General features: G+C 43.0%; 1 protein-coding gene across 1 annotated transcript in view; it reads right to left on the bottom strand.

Annotated features, from left to right (window-relative positions):
* The window catches only part of Fam135b (family with sequence similarity 135 member B), a 190,307-nt gene that overhangs the window by 43,366 nt on the left and 126,193 nt on the right, over window positions 1-20,748 (bottom strand). The window contains exons 7-8 of the mRNA XM_026407742.2: window positions 2,927-3,080; window positions 169-218 (exon numbers count right to left, since the gene is read on the bottom strand). Of these exons, the coding sequence (XP_026263527.2) occupies window positions 169-218; window positions 2,927-3,080 (204 nt within the window). The remainder of the gene's footprint in view (window positions 1-168; window positions 219-2,926; window positions 3,081-20,748) is intronic.

Genomic DNA, 20,748 nt, shown 5'->3' with positions numbered 1-20,748 from the left:
TGAGGCTCCTCCTCCATCTCCATGGCATTGGCACCTGTGAGCTAACTTTCTCTTTTGTAAACCTGGTAGCTTCCATGACAGGCTTAAAGCCCTGTGGGCAGAGCAGGCCTGATCCGGTAACGTGACCACTTCTTTCCATCAGACCCACAGGGTCAGCCCTCTAGTTACCTGGAGCTCTGAGCATAGCTGGGCGAGCGTTTCTTCAACAGCAAGGGCCTCTAGGAAGAAAGAAGCAAATGTCATACAGTTAAACGAACATGCACGGAAATGAAGATGCTGCCAATTAAAAGAAGAACAAGTTTCAAGTTCTCATTAAAGTCACAGGAACAAACACAATTGATGAAGGCTCCCCTCCATGCATTCCTAAACAGCTGGAGGCACCGTGCTTACAGACAGAATAAACCTGACTTGGAACCAAGGGCTAAGCCCTAGGTAAAGACCAAAGTCCTCTCATCAATGCATTTATATAAAAGTAGATCCTCCTAAACGGTATAGAGCTTTTTTGGGTCAAAGTGATTTTTTTTTCTTTAGGTACTGGGGATTGAACCCAGGGGCACTTAACCACTGAGCCACAAACCCAGCCCTTTTTTGTATTTTATTAGAGTCAGAGGGTTGCCAAGTTGCTTAGGGACTCACTAAGTCCCTGAGGCTAACATGGAACTCAAGATGCTCCTGCCTCAGCCTCCAGAGCTGCTGGGATTGCTGGCATGTGCCAGCAATCTGCACCCAGAGTGATTCCATTTTCATTTCCACTTTTTGAGGCACATGGATTCATGCAACACAGATATATCTTTCTAAGACATAAAGAGCATGGATTTGTATCTCCATCTCAACCCATGAAAGATCAGAAGCCTAGAGAAGTGGGGTGGCAGATCTGAGTCCTCTGCAGGCTCCAGGGACTAGTACACTAATGAACACCTAACTTTCCATGCCAACATGGTCCCTGCAATGCCACTGTGGCAGCATGGACCAGTGGTGCAGCTCTCGGGGATACAATGTTCATGGTTGTTACTTTTTGGAGTTATTCCCTAGTTTCACGGTGCCATCTGCAGGTGGCTGTGGTAGATGCACTGTTTCCCAGGTGAGTGTGAGCAATCCCTTAGCACCTTGGGCTCCTTCCTGCGACACAAGTAGCACAAACCTCTCCACCTGACTGCTGACCTCGGGTCTACAAGGTCCCCAACCCAAGGCAAAACAGAGCTTTGTCATTGCTGAGAGCCATAGACAAGAAGGAATGACGCATGGCATTTTGGTTTGAAAGGTGACCCTGCTCAGGGATTAGGGCGACTCCAGGTTTAGGGTGGATCCTGCTGGGAATAGGGCGGCTCCAGGATTAGGGCATATCCTGCTGCCTCAGGAGCCCCCTCCTTTAGAGTTCCCGTGGAGTTCTCGTGGGGTTCTGAGAGAATTGGTATGCAGAGCTCGGTGGAGGGAGTGTATTTTCTCAGAACGTGCATGTAGAGTGCCGGTGAGAGTTCGGGAATAAAGAGTTGCTGTTGGAATCTACAAGGCTTTTGTGGTGGCTCGGTGATTTTGTGCCCAGACAGACTGCGGCATGTCATATTGGTTTTGTCTGCATCCCCAATGCCTAGCACAACTCCCGCACACAGTAGGTGCCATGTGTCAATACAAATATGATGAGTTGGTATAAAGAAACTTGGTTCCTTTGGATTAAAAAAAAAATGCTACATCAGAAAGCCAAATGCAGCTGAATAATATCCATTTTCTCTCTGAGTGATGTGAATTGCACCGATTCTCTGCATGTCTTTATAGCATGCATAAGACTGTCACCTGAAAAACATTTTGAAGATTGCCTGATTCAAAGAGTAGTGCTTGAGCACAGGATTTGACTGGGGTGTCAGAGCTGATAGTGATGGATGGCAAGAGGCTTCGGCATTCAATCCTAATTCCACAACTCCATACGTTCTCCTTCAGGCCCAGTGTCGGGGGGAGTGGATAAGGGATCTGAGGAGAGACTGCTCTCAAAGATCTCAAGACTGCTAGGGAATGGAAACATGCAAATACATCATTACACCATGTGTTCATTGCCATGATGGACACTGGGTAAGACGTGGACACCACCTCTGCCGTGGTTTTTGTAGCAGTTGATTTCCAGGGGTGTAGATGGGGAAGTTAAGGTCTCTGACACTAGAACAGGTGTTAACCCTGAATTTCAAGTTAAGGACTCAGACGCTGCTCTAGAGACCTATGAACAGAACTGCAATACAAGCCCTACTGTAACTGAGGATGACATAGGACCTCCCAGAGGTCAGTACAGGGACTCCGAGCCTTGCCATGGTTCTGTCACACATAGGGCTGTGCCACCCTGCCCCTTCTACCACTCTGTGCCATCATCTGTCAATCAAGAGGGATTTAGGCTTAATAATCTCTATGATGTCTAACCTTCAGAAAATCCATGTGCAAGAATCTATTTGTTTCAAGACAGCTAAATCTGATAGACACTAGTAGGTTTCTGTAATCATCCAGATTAATTATAAGTATTTAATATTTATGTATACAAACATGAATGGGTGTTGCGGCTGTGCATATCATTCTTTACTATGGACATGTAGCTCTTTATTAGGATTGTTTTCCACTCTGAAGCTGCAATTCTGTAATGACTGCATAGTTAAGGAAAGACTCTAAACCCACATTCTCCCCTAGAAGGCAGCATAACATAATGTACCAGGCAGGTATGACTACATGTTCTGTGTTTGGTGGATAAGTGAATGAGTGGATGAGCATACTCTTAGCACTAACATCTAGACTTACACATTGCCCTTTGAATTCTGCCTCCTAGAATGAGGTGGGGGTACACTAACCCTCCCTGAACAACAGATGTCACCATGACACTTAGCAAAGCATGACACCCTATCTCCAGCCCAGTGACCAAGGGGCAACATTAGCTTCTGGGCTTTTTCCTTACCCAGCTCCATGTGCGGCAGCTCTGGGATGTCCCTCATGATGAGTAGGAAGTAGAGGCGGAGGCCCCGGTAGGCTTGTAGGAGCAGGAGACACAGGTCACGGTGCCACTTGTGGGCATGCTGCATGCAGTTCTCTGAGGGGACATAGAAGCTTCCCTGTGGGTGGAACAGAAACAAAGCTAGGAATGTCATGCCTGGGCTAGTAGCACAGGGCTCCTCCCCTCCACCTGCTGTGTCAACCATCAAGGACTGTGTGGAAGAGAGAGACCTGAGTTCCCATGTCTTCTTTGTCCCTCCATATGGGAAAAATAATGAAATCCAAAATACTCTTGTTTTGCCATGTTCAAATTAAAATGATAATAATAATAATAATAATGATAATGATGATGATGATTGTGGTGGTGGTGGTGATGATGGTGATAATGGTGGTCGTGATGGTGATATGGTGTTGATGATGATGGTGGTGATAATAATGGTGATGGTAATAATGGTGTTGATGGTGATGATGGTGGTGGTATTGATGATTATATAGTGGTGATTGTTGAAGATGGTGATGATAATGTGATGGTGATGATGGTGGAGGCATTGATGGTGATATGGTGTTGATGATGGTGGTGATTTCTGAAGATGATGATGGTGATGATCATGTGATGGTGATGATGGTGGAGGTGTTGATGGTGACATGGTGTTGACGATGATGGTGTTGAATGATGAAGATGGTAATGATGGTGATGCTAATGGTGATGGTGATAATGATGTTGATGGCGTTGATGGTGATGAGGGTGGAGGTGTTGATGGTGATATGTGTTGATGATGATGGTGGTGATTGCTGAAGGTGGTGATGATAATTTTGAAGGAGATGATGGTGGTGGTGTTGATGATTGTGATGATGGTGAATGATGCTGGCAATGGTGGTGGTAATGGTGACATTGTGTTGATGATGGTGATGATTAATGAAAAAGGTGACTGGTGACAATGTTGATGATGATGGTGATGGCAAAGATGCCATGACATGGCAGGCTTGTAAAACTGAGTGGGGCCCACTTAAGGTCCCCTTCCACTGACTGTGCCAGGGTCCACACTAAGAAGAGGCAGGGACAAAGGTAGGCAGGCCTATTGGCACAGAGTGATAAAAAGAATTTGAACAACCCTTGTGGCAGTCGGAGGAGTAGCAGCTAGTGCTTAAAAGGAGGGAAACTGTCTTGTAAGAAGAGTGAGGTGCTGAGGAGTTGCCTAACCTGTGTGGAACACGCCCCTTGGAGAGCTCTGGATGTGGGCATGCGTGTCAGGTGTTCTGTGTTACATATTTAGTTGGTGGACATGGAACAGATTATACTGATAGAATTACAAAGTGTTTTGTCAAATGAGAAAATGATGCTTACATCCACAAAGAACTTGGAGACCTAGACGTGACAAAAAGGAAGAAATGGGACAATTTTGACTCTTTTTTTTTTCCTTTGATACCAGGGATTGAACTCAGGGGCACTTGACCACTGACCTCATCCCCAGCACCCTCCTTTTTAAAAAATTTATTTAGAGACAGGGTCTCACTGAGTTGCTTAGCATCTTGCTTTTGCTGAGGCTAGCTTTGAACTTGTGATCTTCCTGCCTCAGCCTCCTGAGCCTCTGGGACAACTTTGACTTTCTTGTCAACCCAAGAGACAAGGACATCCTGAGGTCAATGTTGGAGAGATGTGTTCTGAGAGCAGAGAAAGGAGTTCCACGGGGAAGTGCTCAGATGGGGAGAAGGGAAGCTACTGGACAGAGGGCTGGAAGATGGTGGAGTAGGGACCTGCTGTCCCTCTATTGCCCACATGGCCAGGGTGGGGGGAGTCAATGTCTCTGTGTCCTGTTGAACAGCTGGGCAATTGGTGGGTCTACTCTCCTGGCTCTGAGCCTTGGTCTACATGGTGGGTGACTCTGGCAGCCTCGTGCCCCAGTTTTTCTCCTTTTCCCTTGCTGCCACCTGAGAGGGCATAACTGGCCCAGTGGGGACAGAACAGGTCTGAGGAGGCCAACGGCCATCCGCACTTCATCTGAGCTCCCAGTGGTGAGCAGGCAATGATGGGACGAATGACACACTTGGTCCCCACTGTCTTGATGACTGGGTAACATGGGCTGCCAGGCAATAGGCATCAGACCAGATAAAAATCTCAGGAATGTCATCACCTGGTTCTAAGACAGAGAGGTCACTGGGTGTGCTTTCAGGGGCACTAAATGTGAGGGAGGGAAGTGCACAGGTGGAGCATGGCACCGCACTCTCTTGGAGGCCTCACAGAGGCCTCACTGATCGCTCGGGCTCTGGACTTGCAGAGAGACCTGGCCTCACAGCACGGACCATGTCTTTGGACCCAGCCATTGACCAGCACTGGGTGAGGGCGACCCAGGGCGGATGTGAGCAGCTGTCTCTAGACAGGCACTCCACACCCTCAGCTGATTGCTCTTGGCCCCCAGCTTCCTGGCAGTGTGAGGAGGGGTGCCTGCAGCCCAGGGAAGGTTCTGGGTGGCACACCCACCCATGTCTGCTGGAGACACCCTCGGTGCCACCTCTTCTCCTCAGGGCCTCAGTGTCCTCAGTTCTGAGTCCTAGCTCTGGATTATAAAGATTCCAGGTCCCTTTTGATTTGAATTTAAGAGAGACATTCAACAAGGCTTGCAGTCAAAGGACGTGCTCATTTCACAACCAGAAAATTCAGCCCCTGGAATGTCTGAGTCCCCCAGAACTCAGGCTGATGCACACACTGCCATTTCCCTTCTTTCCTATTGTGCTAAGATCAAAATACAGAGAAGCCAGTGCAGCTGTGGAAAGTCCAGCAGAGCTTGCACAGAAGAGGGAGCTCATGAGAGTCCCCAGGCCTGCAGAGCAGAAAGGAAACCACTGTTCATAGACCATATGGACAGTTCCATCACCAACCTGCAACGAGCACTGTCAGTGCTTCCACCAGCACTAATGTTGCTTTTCAAAATAGAACGTAGCTGTTTAAAGAGAAAAACTCAGCGTCACCAAAGAAAACACAACACAAAGTAAAGTGCCCCATTCTCAAGTGCAATGATTTCTTGTGGATCTTCCAGAACTCTTCCATACCCATGTGTACCTCTGTTTTTGCGTGCGTGTTCTCACAATGTGTACGCATATTCCACATTCACACACAGATATACGCACGAGTTAGGAAATGCTCCTTCATTTCTCAGTCCTTTTGTTTTTTTTAATCTCTTAACAGGTCTCAGGTTCCCTCTGATCCTATGGAACAGTAAAGCACTTGGAACACCTGTTTCCACTTCCTGGATGGAAAGACTGGCTCAGAGAGCTGAAAGGTTAGCGCTGGTTCCTCTTCTTGGCAGCTGCAGAAATGATCCTGGAAGCTCAGGTGCCAAAGCCGGGCAGTCCTCCCTCAGCATGCAGCACACGCCTCTGAAAACCGCGCCTGGCAGAGAACAGATGCTCCACAAAGGTCTGCTTGCTTTGACAGAGGCATTAATTTAAGTCCTGCCGTGTCTCCATTAGCTGTGACTAAGCAGACGGGACTGCAGAAAGGGCCTTATGAAGGCACCACACCCGCGGTCACGCGTCCCCAGTTAGTCGGCTTCAGGCAGCCCTGGGAATCCTGTTTTCTGTCCTGCCTTCTACTCATAACTCCATTTTCTTATCACCATGACCTTGTTTTTAAAGTGCTTCAGACCCCAGTGAAGAAGGCAAGGAAGCTAGGAAGCCTGTTATTAAATTTCACATTTAAAGCTAGACCCTGTGGCTATAATCCCAGCTACTCAGGAGGCTGAAGCAGAAGGACTGCAAGTTTGAAACCAGCTGCAGCAACTTAGCAAAAATAAAAGGACTCCAAATGAAATGAAAAGGACTAAGGGTGCAGCTCAGTGGTAAAGCACTTGCCTAGATGTAGAGTGTAGGAGACCATAAATTGAATCCCTGATACCAAAAAAGGAAAGGAGAGGAGGGGGGATCTCAATGAATGTTTCCAGAAAGATACAAAGAGTACTTTAGGGAATCTTCATAAAGCTGATTTCGTATGATTATTGAAGTAATAAATGTCAAAATGATAATCCAAAGAGAGAACCTGAAAAATATATGGGTAAAGATTGTTATATCAGACAAAAAAGAAAAAGGAGAAAGAAAGAAAAGAGAGACCTCCATTTTCCATAAACTGCTCACCAGCATGACTTTTGGAAAGTGAGTAATATATCACAGAAAATCCCATTAGCCAGCCCTCCAGGCCTGCAGAGCCCGTGTCAGTGTGGAAAAGCCAATGAGCGCCTGTTAGAATCGGATTGAAAATCCTTGCACAATCTCCCTGGCACAGAGAAAGAACTCTAGCAACCTACTTTTCAGAGTCTGGGATAAAAACCCTAAATAATGAAACAGGACTCCAGCAGGCCACACATACCATGAGGCTGCACATGAACTCACAGGAGAGGGCTCTTGTCGGATCCCAGCCCACACTGGGGCACACCAAGGGAGTGTCTCTCCCTTCCTGAGGGTGAACTAAGACAAGGGTAAGTGGGAAAAGACTTGTCTGATTGGAGTAAAGCATCGAGTCTGCAGCACCGGCTCCAGCCAACATTGTTTTAGTTTGGGGACTAAAACTCATGTTTGAGTTCTTGCTTTGCTTCTTCCTACCAACGTGGCTTTGGGCAGTTCATCCTATCCCTGCCCTGCAGATACACCATCTGTAAAGAGGGGACCATCATAGCTGCTGTTAAAGAATAAATGAAACCATTCTGGAAAAATGCTGACTGATGCAATGTTCTAATGGAGAGTGGGAACAAATGGAAAGGCATGTTTGGGCGTCAAGGATATGCACATTGATGGCCTCTCTCAACATGTCTTTGGGTGGTGCAGCATAAGAATCAACAGTGACCCACCAAAAACCTTGTAGCTGCATCTTAACTCAACAGATGTCCAGTAGGAGCTCTGCAGGGGTGTGGTTCCATTTGAATACAGAACCTGGAGTGCAATAGGTGAGTACCCTGCTGACGGATCTGCCCTTCAACCACCCTGTGACTGAGCCAACCCCTTACAGCACCAGTTTCAACATGGAAAGTTAGGATAACAACGGAGTTAAGTGCTTAGGATAGTGTTTGATATATACTTAAGTATGTACTAAGTGCTAATTAAGAACCTTTAGTTTTTATTTCTTTTTCTTTCTCTACCAGAGTATATACAAATTGAGCATAGCTAAGTTTGATGTGGACTCTTTCTTTATACATGAACCTCTCAACACTTCATCTTTAAGTCCAATCCCTGCCCTGGTCTCCAGATCTCTAAATTCCAAACTTCTGATTGAATAGCTTGCCTATTTGCCACAAAACCTTCTTAAAGGAGATTATTGTGTCCTCTTGACCTGATCTCACTTCCCTCTGGCCTTCACTTACGGATCCCATTTCCTAACACCTTAGAGCCAGGGAGTTCTCTTGGGCTCCTGACTTTGTCACCTCAAGAATCTGCTATCAAGTCTGGGATTTCACATTTGATATTCTCCTCACTCACCCCAGAGTGAGTTGTCTTCACAACTATATATATTGCATTATTGAATTATTCAAAACGTCCTTCCCATGGGCCTCACAGTTCTGGTCTCCAATGGTCTGGTGCCTCAGTCCATGCAAGCCGATTTACACCATCACTCACCACTGACAAGACAATTCCAGATTCCTGGGTGTGGCATTTGAGGCCTCTGCACCCTAAACTCCAGCCACGTTTCCACATTTGGATGCTGCCTCCACTTCTCTCCAGATCTTTAGGTGCATTTCTCCTGTGCTGCTTCTGCCTCAAAGGCCCTCAGTCAGTCTTTTGGAATTACTTCCTGTGCACCACTGAGACTCAGAGCAGATGTCATCTCTGGGCACTTGTACAGCCACCCCTACTCTGTGACACCTCATGCATGCCTCATCAGACCAACTATCCAGACTCTCTCCTTGCAGCCTGAACACCTGCAGGGTAGGTGCAGCGTGCTGCTTGTCTGTGAACCTGAAACATCTAGTGCATAGGCAGTCACTGAATGCACAGAGGTAGACAAAGTGCAGGGACAAATATAGCATTGTCCTACAGGTCACTGCAACTAGAATGCTGCAGACTGGACCGACATATGCACATTGAAGGCCACCTTATCCTTGCCTCTTCCTATTTCAGATATGTGGGCTTTCATACTATTTGGGATCTGGATTGGGATTTCCAAGATTACCACTACAATCATTCTGTAGACACTTATGTTTATACACTTGTTCATACAGAATATATAATGCAATCTTTGTTTTACTTGGCATCTGATGAATGGCTATAATTCATAAAATAATTCAAACTTGCCCATAAAAGCAAGATATATCTTTTGTCAAGAAATATAAATACATTTTATGTTAAAATTATGAGAGAATGCATAAATAGAATTGATTTTTAGTATTCTAGATATTTATTTGAAAAAGAAATGTAAGCACTGTCAGACCTCAATATCTAGAGCACTATTACTATCGCTACCATTCCTTATGTGGCTGCTGTTGCCTGGTACTATGTTTTGTCTTTGTGTTATTCATCTTGGTGGTTCAGTGTCTTTAAACTATTATCCCATTTGTACTGATAAGAAAACAAAATAATCTGGATCATAAAAACAATAAAAATTGGCATTTGTGATTTGACCCTGTTGAATGGCAGGCATGGTTTAAGTGCTTAGTTCTCATGCTGCCCCTGTGAAATAAGTCTGATTATTTGCACCCAAATTGTGGAGTAGGAAACTGAACCTCAGGGTGGTACATACTTGTTTTCAGGTCTCTTGGCAAGAGGCCACTCAAGGCACCGGAAGCTTGCACACTCTCAGTCTGAACTCTGACCTTCGTCTTTGCACTACCTTCACATAGTGTAAATACGTTGCCTGTGTCCACACATCTAGGAAGCGATAGAGTTGAGTTTCTAACTCAGGTCAGGACCCATTAGAAAGGAAAGCAGCTCCTTTAGGGAGCAAGAGAGTAAACCCTGTGATAACTAGCCTCAGCTTGCTGCCAGCTAGCTGTGACCTGGGAACTCACTTCCCTTCCCAGCCTTTAGTACCTGCTCTTCAAACACAAACCGCTGAGGTCTTGTTCAGTAATTGCTCAACTCTGTGTCCCAGGCATGAGAAGAACTATAAGTTAAAAATAGGAATCAAAATTTAAAATATAAAAATCACAAATGATTTTTTCTATGAGTACAATTTGATTTGGAATCGCTGTTCTATCCCCTTGATGACAACTCACAGAGCTGAGGGCAAGAGTTGCCAGGCCAGGGCTGTGTGGTGGGCATGAGGTGGGGAAGGCAGGCACCTGCCCTGTGTTGGCTCATGGGCTGCCCCAGGCATCTGCCCCACTCTGTATGCGTAGCCTGCCCCCCTGCCTGTGGGTTCTACTTCTGTGTGTTCCCCTAACCACGAGTCCAAAATACTAAAATATCCTCATCAGGACTGAACAGGTACAGATTTTTTTTCTTGTCCTTATTCACTAAGTAACACAGTATAACCACTATTCATAGAGCACTTACATTGTATTAGGTATTACAAGTAACCTAAAGATGATTTAAAGTGTACAGGAAGGTGTGACATGCAGATTATAAGCAAGGGTTGTTTCACTTTACAGAAGGAACTTGAACATCCTTGGATTTCAATGTCTGTGTTGGGTGAGGTCCTGCAAGGACTCCACTGCAGGCACCAAGAGAGGACTGAACAGATGTCCTTCCCTCTGCCCTCTCATAGCTCCTCTCCCCAGGGATCCTACAAATGGCGGTTGAGCCATCACCAGGGATCTCAGGCCATGGAGAAGTAGCCTGGTCCTGTGTCTCTATATACAGCTGTTGCACATGGTGCCCCTGGTGGAAGTCAGGGTGAGGATGCTCTTCACCTTCTCAGCTCCTCCCGTGCCAATACTTTAAAAACACGAGGTCTCTGTGCAGCGGAGAGGCTCCCTCAGCTTTCTAGTGCTCCTGAGGAATGGATCCCTGCACAGGTCTTACCCAGCACCGCTGCAGCCATTGGAGGCTGTGGGAGGGCAGGAGTGGGGTGAGAACGCCAGTTCCCCATTCTTAATTCTCTACTTCTAATTCAGCTTAATAATCTTGGCTTCTCTCTGCCCATGTACTGAGAAAATGGAGAGTTCTGGATAAGACCCTGTGCTCTCCCTGTCCCCCACAGAGGCGGCTTCCTCAGCCTGGTAGGCCTGGTGCAGGAGGTCTTCTGCAAGAGAGGCTATATGGTCCAGCACTAATGTACGGGAGTAGGGAAAACTAAGGTTCCATGTCCAGGTGCCCCTGGTCCAAAGATGCAGCTGATGATGTCCAACTTGTTTTTATCCACATAAAAGACCTGATCTGCACTCAGTTCTGGACAAGAATGCATTGTTTCTCAGTGCCCCCGACAGCCAGAAGCACGTCCCACCTCCTTTGATGGCGAGGTAGGTTACTGACATCACTCAGCATCCTCTGTAGAGAAAGACAGCTGCAAAGGTGTCCCCCACACCGGCCTGTGGTGCTAGGGGATGGAGTCACACAGGAGAAAGTCCACATCAAGTAGAGGGTGGAAATAGACCAGTGGTAGGCACTCCATGTTTGGGGAAATCATGGGGTGCCACAAGCATCCAGGAGGGTCAGAGTGGGTGGGTTTCTCTCCAGCAGTGCTCTCCTGTCCCTGGCAGATTGAGATGCTGTGGTCTGTATAGGAAGTTGTCTGAGAAAGGAATTCATGGATTAAAAGTAAGATCCTGAAAATCACTTGATTCAACCAATGCCCCCAGAGGACTCAGTTCTACGGTGGCTCAGAGGTGAACACAAACCATGTGCCTGAAAACCAGACCTCAATCTGAGCTGCTCATTGTCTTCATTTCTGGTTCCTAAATATTGCCCTTTCCTGTCTGCTTATAAAAGTTTGTTTTAAACAGCAACTAAAATATGTTGTTTGATCAGTTTATTCCCAAGCCACTGCAAGGTTCATTTCTTAAACAAAAAAAAAAAAAAAAACCTTCCATTTGTGTGTGAAAAGCAGTATTCAGTGAACTTGGAATTAGAGCTTTTACCTAGGTTCAAGAGGTCAAGTTTAGGATTTTCTACTCACTATGAATAAGGACTTGCTTCTGCAATTGGACAGGAAACTTAGCTGCCCCCCAAAGGCAAGAAAGAGTGAGCCAGATGGTTCTTGCTATCCATAAAGGACAATGAACTTGCAATCTATCTTCTTATTGTGATTATTATCCATAGGAGTGCCAGATAAAGCCTTCCATTGATATGCTAGAGTGAATACATTTTTTTAAATAAATTGGTCACTCCCTATAATCATCAAGAGATTTTGACTGACTTAGAACTTTAAAAATTGTAGCTAATTAGTAATTACACAAGTTGACATATTGATGATGAATAATTCATAACCATCTTACAAATTCCCTTCATACCTATGTGCACTTTGCATGAATATATAAGTTGTTGCTATTAAACTGTTTGACCTGAGAGGACTGTTCACATATCATCAGCATTATGATCAGTTATCTTTACACCCTGCTGTAAGTGAGCAGGGCCGTTCCATTTAATTTATCATCAGCATCCTAATTGCTCTTTATTGGGTGCTTCCTGTGTGCTCATCACCATGCTGAGCACTTGAGTTCCACAGGTTAATAAATACAGACCCTGCCTGGCAGGGCGTCCACTCAAGCTGGAGGAAGAACGGACACGAACACATCCTCGCTGTGCACCATGGTAAGTGTGGCGTTGGAGCAGCCTCAGGGGGCTGAGGGTGGTGAGTGCATGGGGTGGGAATGGCCCCCTGAGAGAGACGATGCCACCGTTGAGCTGGAAGGTGAGGAAGGCAGGGAGGGCTGTCTTTCAGGCACCAGGACCATCCCAGCGAAAGCCACAGAGTAAAGACACAAAGTGCAGGAAGATCGGAAGTCAGTGCACAGCTAAAGTGAATGTGTCTGGTACGGAGAAGCAGGACATAACGCCAGTCAAATAGGCTGCAGTCCGTCATGGAGAGATCACCTTCATCAGGACACACAGTCAATGTGCAAACAGGTGACAGCACGGAGCAGTAGGAAAAGTGATGGGAGTGGACTCCAACTCTCTCTGTGACTCTGGCTTCCATCGTCAAGGCTGTGGGTCTCTCCAGTTCCTGGGAAGGTTGGAATCATGATGCAAACTCATGAAGTAGAATAGGCCTGGACAGGTGAATAACTGACCCCAGTTCCACAGTCCCAAAGAGACAAGCCTCTAATTCCAAAGCAGCAGAGCCTGACTTAAAGGTCAATCTCTTGGTACAAAATTCCACATCAACCCGAAGTTGCTTCTCAACTGAGGGGAGGCAGTGTGAATAGAGATAATGGAAACAGCAGGAGCAAGAGGAAGCAACTGTCATCCCCAGGGCTCCCTCATGGTCCTCAAGAACAGTGAGTGCCACTTGGTGCCTGTGCCCTTGTGACCACAGTGTCTGGTTTTACTTTGAAAGTTGCAGGTTTGCTGCGAGGCCCCTCAGACAATGAAGACAAAATACGTGATCTTGAAAGTAGAGTTGACCATGTGGAGGAGATGGTGGTAAGAAACCATGAACAGAACATCCAAGAATTATAGGATAACATGAAAAGACCAAATTTAAGAGATTTCAGAATAGATGAAGGAGCAGAGATACAAACCAAAGGAATGCACAATCTTTTCAGTGATAAAATAGCAGAAAATTTCTCAAACCTAAAGAATGGATTGCAAAATCAAATTTATATTTGAGGCTTACAGGACCCCAAATGTACAAAAGGACAGCAGACCCACACCAAGACACATTATAATGAGAGTGACTAACACAGAGAATAAAGATAAAATCTTAAAGGCTATGAGAGAAAAAAAATCAAATTACTTATGGGGAAACCAATTGGATCTCCATGGATTTCTCAACCCAGACCCTCAAAGCTAGGAGGTCCTAGAATAATATATTTCAAGCTCTGAAAGAAAATGGATGTCAATCAAGAATTATATATCCAGCAAAATTAAGTTTCAGATTTGAAGATGAAATTAAAACCTTCCACAATAAAAAAAAATTAAACAAATTCACAACTAGAAAGCCTACACTATAAAAAATTCTAAACAAAATATTCCATGAGGATGAAGTAAATAAAAAAGTGAAAACCAGCAAAGGGAGGATCTACACTAAAGGGATATTTAACCAAATGAGAAACACTAAGTCAAATTAAAAACCAGAAATAAGTCAAAATGACAGGGAATACAAATCATATCTCAATAATAACCTTGAATGTTAATGACCTAAAGTCATCAATCAAAAGGCATAGACTTGCAGATTGGATTAAAGATGAGACATAACAATGTGCTGTCTTCAAGAGACTCACCTCATGGGCAAAGACATCCACAGGCTGAAGGTGAAAGGATAGGAGAAAACTTATCACGCATATGGATTGTATAAAGAAGCAGGAGGCCGCCATCCTCATCTCAGATAAAGTAGACTTCAAACCAAAGTTAACCAGAAGAGACAAAGGAGGAAATTTCATACTTCTTAAGGGAAGTATATATATAAGCAGGACATAATAATTATGAATATTTATGCCCCCCAAAATGGAACATCTATGTACATCAAACAAACCCTTCTCAATTTCAAGAATCAAATAGATCCCAACACAATAATACTGGGTGACTTTAACGCACCTCTCTCACTACTGGACAGATCTTCCAAACAAAAACTAAATAAAAAAAACTATTGAACTAAATAATATAATCAATAATTTAGACTTAACAGACATATATAGACTATTTCATCCATCAATGAGCAAATTTACTTTCTTCTCAGCAGCACATGGCTCCTTCTCTAAAATAGGACATATCTTATGTCACAAGGCAACTCTTAGTAAATCAAAAACAAAAACAACAACAACAAACAAACAAACAAACAAACAAAAACCAGACATAATACCCTGCATTCTATATTATCACAATGGAATGAAATTATAAATCAATGATAAAGTAAAAAATAGAAGTTAACTCTATCAAATGGAGACTAAATGATACACCATTGAAAGATGAATGATAATAGAAGAAATCAAGGATGAAATTTTAAAATTCCTAGAGGTAAATGAGAACTCTAATAAAACATATCAATATCTCTGGAACATTTGAAGGTAATACTAAGAGGACAGTTTATTGCACCGAGCACATTCATTAAAAGAAAAGGGCAACAAATAAATGACCTCACACTACATCTCAAAGCCCTAGAAAAAGAAGCACAAATTAAGATCAAATGCTATAGAAGATAGGAAATAATTAAAATCAGAGTTGAAATCAAAACAAACAATTGAAAAAACTGTCAAAACAAAAAATTGGTTCTTTAAAAAAAGAAATAAAATAGATAAAATCCTGGTCATGCTAATGAAGAGAAAAAGAGAGAAAACTCAAATTACTAAAATACAAGAGGAAGAAGAAAATATCACAACGGACATGTCTGAAATACAGAAGATAACAAGAAACTATTTTGAAAATCTATATTCCAACAAAATAGAAAATATCAAATAAATTGACAAATTTCTAGAGACATATGACCTACCCAAACTGAATGAGGAGGTCATAAACTATTTAAACAGATCAATTTCAAGTAATTAAATAGAAAACTCCATCAAAAGTCTATTAATCAAGAAAAGGCCAGGACCAGATGGATTCTCAGCCAAATTCTACAAAACTTTCAAAGAAGAATTAACACCAATATTCCTCAAAGTATTCCATGAAATAGAAAAGGAGGGAACCCTTTCAAACATGTTCTATGAGGCTAATATCCCCTGAGACCAAAACCAGAAAAAGACACATTAAAGAAAACTTCAGACCATTATACCTGATGAACATAGACACAAAAATTCTCAATACAATTCTGACAAAACAAGTTCACAAACATATTTAAAAGATAGTGTCATGATCAAGTGGGGTTCATTCCAAGAATGCAGAGTTGGTTCAACATACAGAAATCAATAAGCTTAATCATATTAATAGACTTAAGGATAAGAATCATATGATCATCTTAATAGATGAAGAAAAAGCATTTGACAAAATACAGCACACCTCCATGTTTAAAACACTAGAAAAACTAGGGATAGTAGGAACATACTTCAACATTGTAAAAGCTATACAGGCTAAACCAAAGCCAACATCATGCTAAATGGAGAAAAATTCAAAACTTTCCTCTTAAAAACTGAAACAAGGCAAGGATTCATCATCACACTTGAAACTCTAGCCAGAGCAATTAGAGAAAAGAAAGAAATTAAAAGGGATACAAATAGGTAAAGAAGAACTCAAACTATCACTATTTGATGATGATATGATTCTATATATAGAAGACCCAAAAATTTCCAACAGAAAACTTGTAGAACTAATAAATGAATTCAGCAAAGTAGCAGGATATAAAATCAACACCCATAAATCAGACGCATTCCTATACATCAATAATGAATCCACTGAAAGAGAAATTTGGGAAACTACACCATTCACAATAGCCTCAAAAAAAAAAAAACCTAGGAATCAATCTAACAAAAGAGGTGAAAGACCTCTACAATGAAAACTACGGAACACTAAAGAAAGAAATTGAAGAAAACCTCAGAAGATGGAAATATCTTCCATGCTCCTGGATAGGCAAGATTAATATTGTCAAAATAGCCATACTAACAAAAATGTTATACTGATTTAATGCAATTCCTTTTAAAATCCCAATGACATTCTGCATAAAAATAGAAAATGCTATCATGAAATTTATTTGAAAAAATAAGAGACTCAGAATAGCCAAAGCAATCCTTAGCAAGAAAAATGAAGCAGAAGGCATCACAATACCAGACCTTAAACTATACTATAGAGCTATAGTAACAAAACCAGCATTAGCACCAAAATAGACGAGTAGACCAATGGTACAGAATAGAGGACACAGAGACAAACCTACATAAATGCATTTATTTCATACTAGACAAAGTGGCCAAAAAACTTCACTGGAGAAAAGATAGCCTATTCAACAAATGGTGCTGGCAAAACTGGAAATCCATATGTAGCAAAATAAAATTAAACCTCTATCTCTCATCTTGCACAAGAATTAACTCAAAGTGGATCAAAGACTTAGGCACTAGAACAAGACCCTGCACCTAAGAGAAGAAAAAACAGGCCCAAATCTTCACCATGTCAGCCTAGGATCTGACTTCCTTAACAAGGCCCCTAAAGTGCAAGAAGTAAAATCAAGGATCAATAAATGAGATGGATTCAAATTAAAAAGCTTCTTCTCAGTAAAGAAAACAATAATGTGAGAAGAGAGCCTACAGATTGGGAGAAAAAATCTTTACCAAATGCACTTCCAATAAAAGTATTAATCTCTAGAATATATAAAGAACTCAAAAAACTTAACACCCAAAAAACAAATAACCTAATCAATAAATGGGCTAAGGAACTGAAGAGACACTTCACGGAAGAAGAAATATAATTGATCAAAAAATATATGAAAAAGTGGTCAATATCTCTGGCAACTAGGGAAATGAAAATCAAAACTATACTAAGATTTCATCTCACTCCTGTCACAATGACAATCATCAAGAATACAGACAACAATACGTGTTGGCGAGGATGTGGGTGAAGAGGTACACTCATACATTGCTGGTGGAACTGCAAATCGGTACAACCACTATGGAAAGCAATATGAAGATTCCTCAGAAAACTTGGAATGGAACCACCATTTGACCCAGCTATCCCACTCCTCAGTTTATACCCAAAGGACTTAAAATCAGCATAGTACAGTAATGCAGCCATATCAATGTTTATAGCAGTTCAATTCACAATAGCTAAACTATGGAACCAACCTAGGTGTCCTTCAATAGATGAACAAATATAGAAAATTTGGTATATATATTCAATGGAATATTGCTCAGCTTTAAAGAAGAATGAAATTATGGAATTTGCCAGCAAATGGTTAAAGTTGGAGAATATCATGCTAAGAGAAATAAACCAATACCCCCAAAACCAAAGGCAAAATGTTTTCTGTAATATGCAGATGTTAATTCACAATAAGGGGGTGGGACACTAGAGAAGAATAGTGTTACCTTAGATTGGGTAGAGGGAAGTGAAGGGAGAGGCTGGGAGGGGATGTGGGGATAGGAAAGACAGTAGAACAAAACAGACATTATTATTTTATGTGTACATGTGACTGCATGACCAGTGTGATTCCACAACATGTACTCTCAGAAAAATGAGATATTATATCCCTTCTATGTATGATATATCAAAGTGCATACATGCATTCTACTGTCATGTATAACTAATTAAAACAAATTTTAAAAATTGAAAAAAAAATAGATTCAAATCTGATGTGCTGTATTTTTAATTGTGAAAGACATTCATTCCTCCAATTGACTCTGGAGTCAGCACTGAGTCAGGATCTATGGTACCCAGTGCTGAGTTCTGCGGTCTCCGTGAATTTGCTCTTTGTTTCTCCCCCTAGGACTCTCGACAGGCTGCCTGGGCACACTAGCACTGCAAACGCAATCTACATTCTGATACCAAACGTTCACACTCCCATGCGCCTCCTCGTAAGCTCCCTTTCTGAGACTGAGCACTAGGAAGTATGTACAGGGTGGGGTGACATGGGGTGAGGGCAGAAGTGGCCCATCTGTGCTCAGACCTGGACCATCACTGTGGCGCACAGCTGTGACTTGAATGAGATGTGCCTATCTGAGTCCACATGCCCATCCCCTCCAGCACCATCTTGCCATGAAGGTGCTCAGTGATAACCTTGGCCACCTCTTGGGATGTTCTGAGATGAGGTCACAGGGAAGGCTTTCATAGAAAACTTGTATAGAAAACCAGCACTCGCTAGGTCTGGCTTTTACACAAATAATCCTAGCAATCATAGAAACCAAGATCATGATCCTTATGTGAAAAGCCATGGTTTACCTACAGCTTTTAAATCAATTCTGTAAGAATTTTACCATTATTAGTCTCATTATATGGATGGAGAAACAGTGACTGATCTCTTAGATATAGTGTCAGGAATCAAGTGTTTTCAATAAAAAATATTAATTATCAAGTTAATTTATCAAAATTAGTAGACCAAAAATAACCTGAACGATTTTTTAGTAAAATTTCTACCCTGTTGATGACCACGTTGCATCCAAGTCTTGCCATGCAGTTTCAGTAGCTGCATTTGCTTGGGGTTTAAGATCAGTTGTTAAACATGTGGCCACTGAAGGGGCCCAGAGCAGAGTAATGGGCTCGTCATTAGACCCATCTACAGACGACAACCCTGCAGGAATCCTGCCCTCTTCTGCTGCCTGGAGAGACAGGGTACAGGAGGAGGGAGAGAGGGAGATCTGGAACCCCGTTTCAGTAGTCTCCCAAACACAAGCCTCTTTTGCCCTTCAGTAGTCGGATGGAGCCCCCAGCTGGTATGCAGAGGCCATGTCACCACCCGGTCTATCAATCCTGACGTGGATACATCCTTCCAGTGCAGAGGACGCTCAGCACTCCACAGTCGGAAATGCTGCCCCTGTCTATTGACACATTCTCAGCTCTGGCCTTTCCACGTTCTAGCATTTACTCCCATTCAGGCTTCATTAAGAGCCGTTCCCCACACGGCATAGCATTCAGCAAACTTGTTAGCAGTTGGCAACTTGCATTCTTAATATTTAATCTAATTGAGAAAACATTGCAAACTCGAACAGAACAAGTGATTAAGGTATCACATCACCACAAGGTCACAGATAATCTTTCTGATGAATGTCCTCATTTTTATGGTCTTCTTTAAAGAAAGTTCTGATTTAAAGACAAAATTGTTCTTCTTCAATCCGTTGTATATATGCTTCTGAAAAACAGTCAAATGTTTGCTATGCATGATATTTTAGAAGGGCAGGATCTTGTGTGTTATGACCACAGGGTCAACCTGCATTCAACATGGGCTTCTACATGGTCAACTCCAAAATCCCGGGCAAGAGAGGGGAAGCCTCAGTGCTCCACTGCTCACATGTAAACACTGACTCTGTGGAAAAGAGTTTTGAAATAAGCTACAGCTGACTGTGTGCAAGTGTTGATAGGATTAATTTACAGAATGAATCAAATGCCTGATACATAGATATTAAGTGTAACCTAGGGCTGATCCACAAACAGGGACTATAGCAAATTAAATAACAATTACAATTATCATAGTCCAGTTCATGATTTTCGCTAATGCCACTATAATGTTAGCATGTCGCCTCCTTTTTTCCTTATAAATAGGTCACACTCACCAGTTATAGGAGACAGACAGGGAGTGGGAAAGGGTAATGGTCAGGCTCCCTGGGATATTCTAAAACTATGCAGTTTCTTTCTTCTCTCTCTTATTTACATGATGCTTGTTGTTCTTTTATTGCTTCAGGACTTAGCTCCCAAATTTGGAAGAAACATATCTTGAAGATGGGATTTGGCTTGTTATTGATCATCTGTGGAAGAAGTGTAGCTCCCTTACAGCTATCTATTTGTGGATTTAAGCAAGAGATGGGGCAAGGGGTGAAAATACATGGGAATGGACTGGGCTGAGTGGAGAAGGAACCAACTCACTAGCAGTGGAGAGGGAGCAAGAAGCTCCACTGGGCTGGAAGCCTCCAGAGGACAGCACCAAACATCCCAGCAAGGACGAGAAGAGACTGGTGGATAGGAACCCTTCCTCACCCCGGAGACCTGTGGCTGGAAACCCCCTCTCAACTGCCTCAAAGTGACTTTTGAAGCCTCCAGTGAGTTCTGAATGGCTTCCTATGGAGCCTTTCTGACCCTAAGGCCAGGGCCCAGGCATCCTCCCTGTGCCTCTCCTGGCCCTGACCTTCATTTCCCCTACAC

The sequence above is a fragment of the Urocitellus parryii genome, chromosome 7 (genome assembly GCF_045843805.1).
Source record: "Urocitellus parryii isolate mUroPar1 chromosome 7, mUroPar1.hap1, whole genome shotgun sequence".
In the NCBI taxonomy this organism is placed as follows: Eukaryota; Metazoa; Chordata; class Mammalia; order Rodentia; family Sciuridae; genus Urocitellus; species Urocitellus parryii.
The sequence above is the reverse complement of the archived record's forward strand: the minus strand, read 5'-3'. Positions and strand labels throughout refer to the sequence as shown.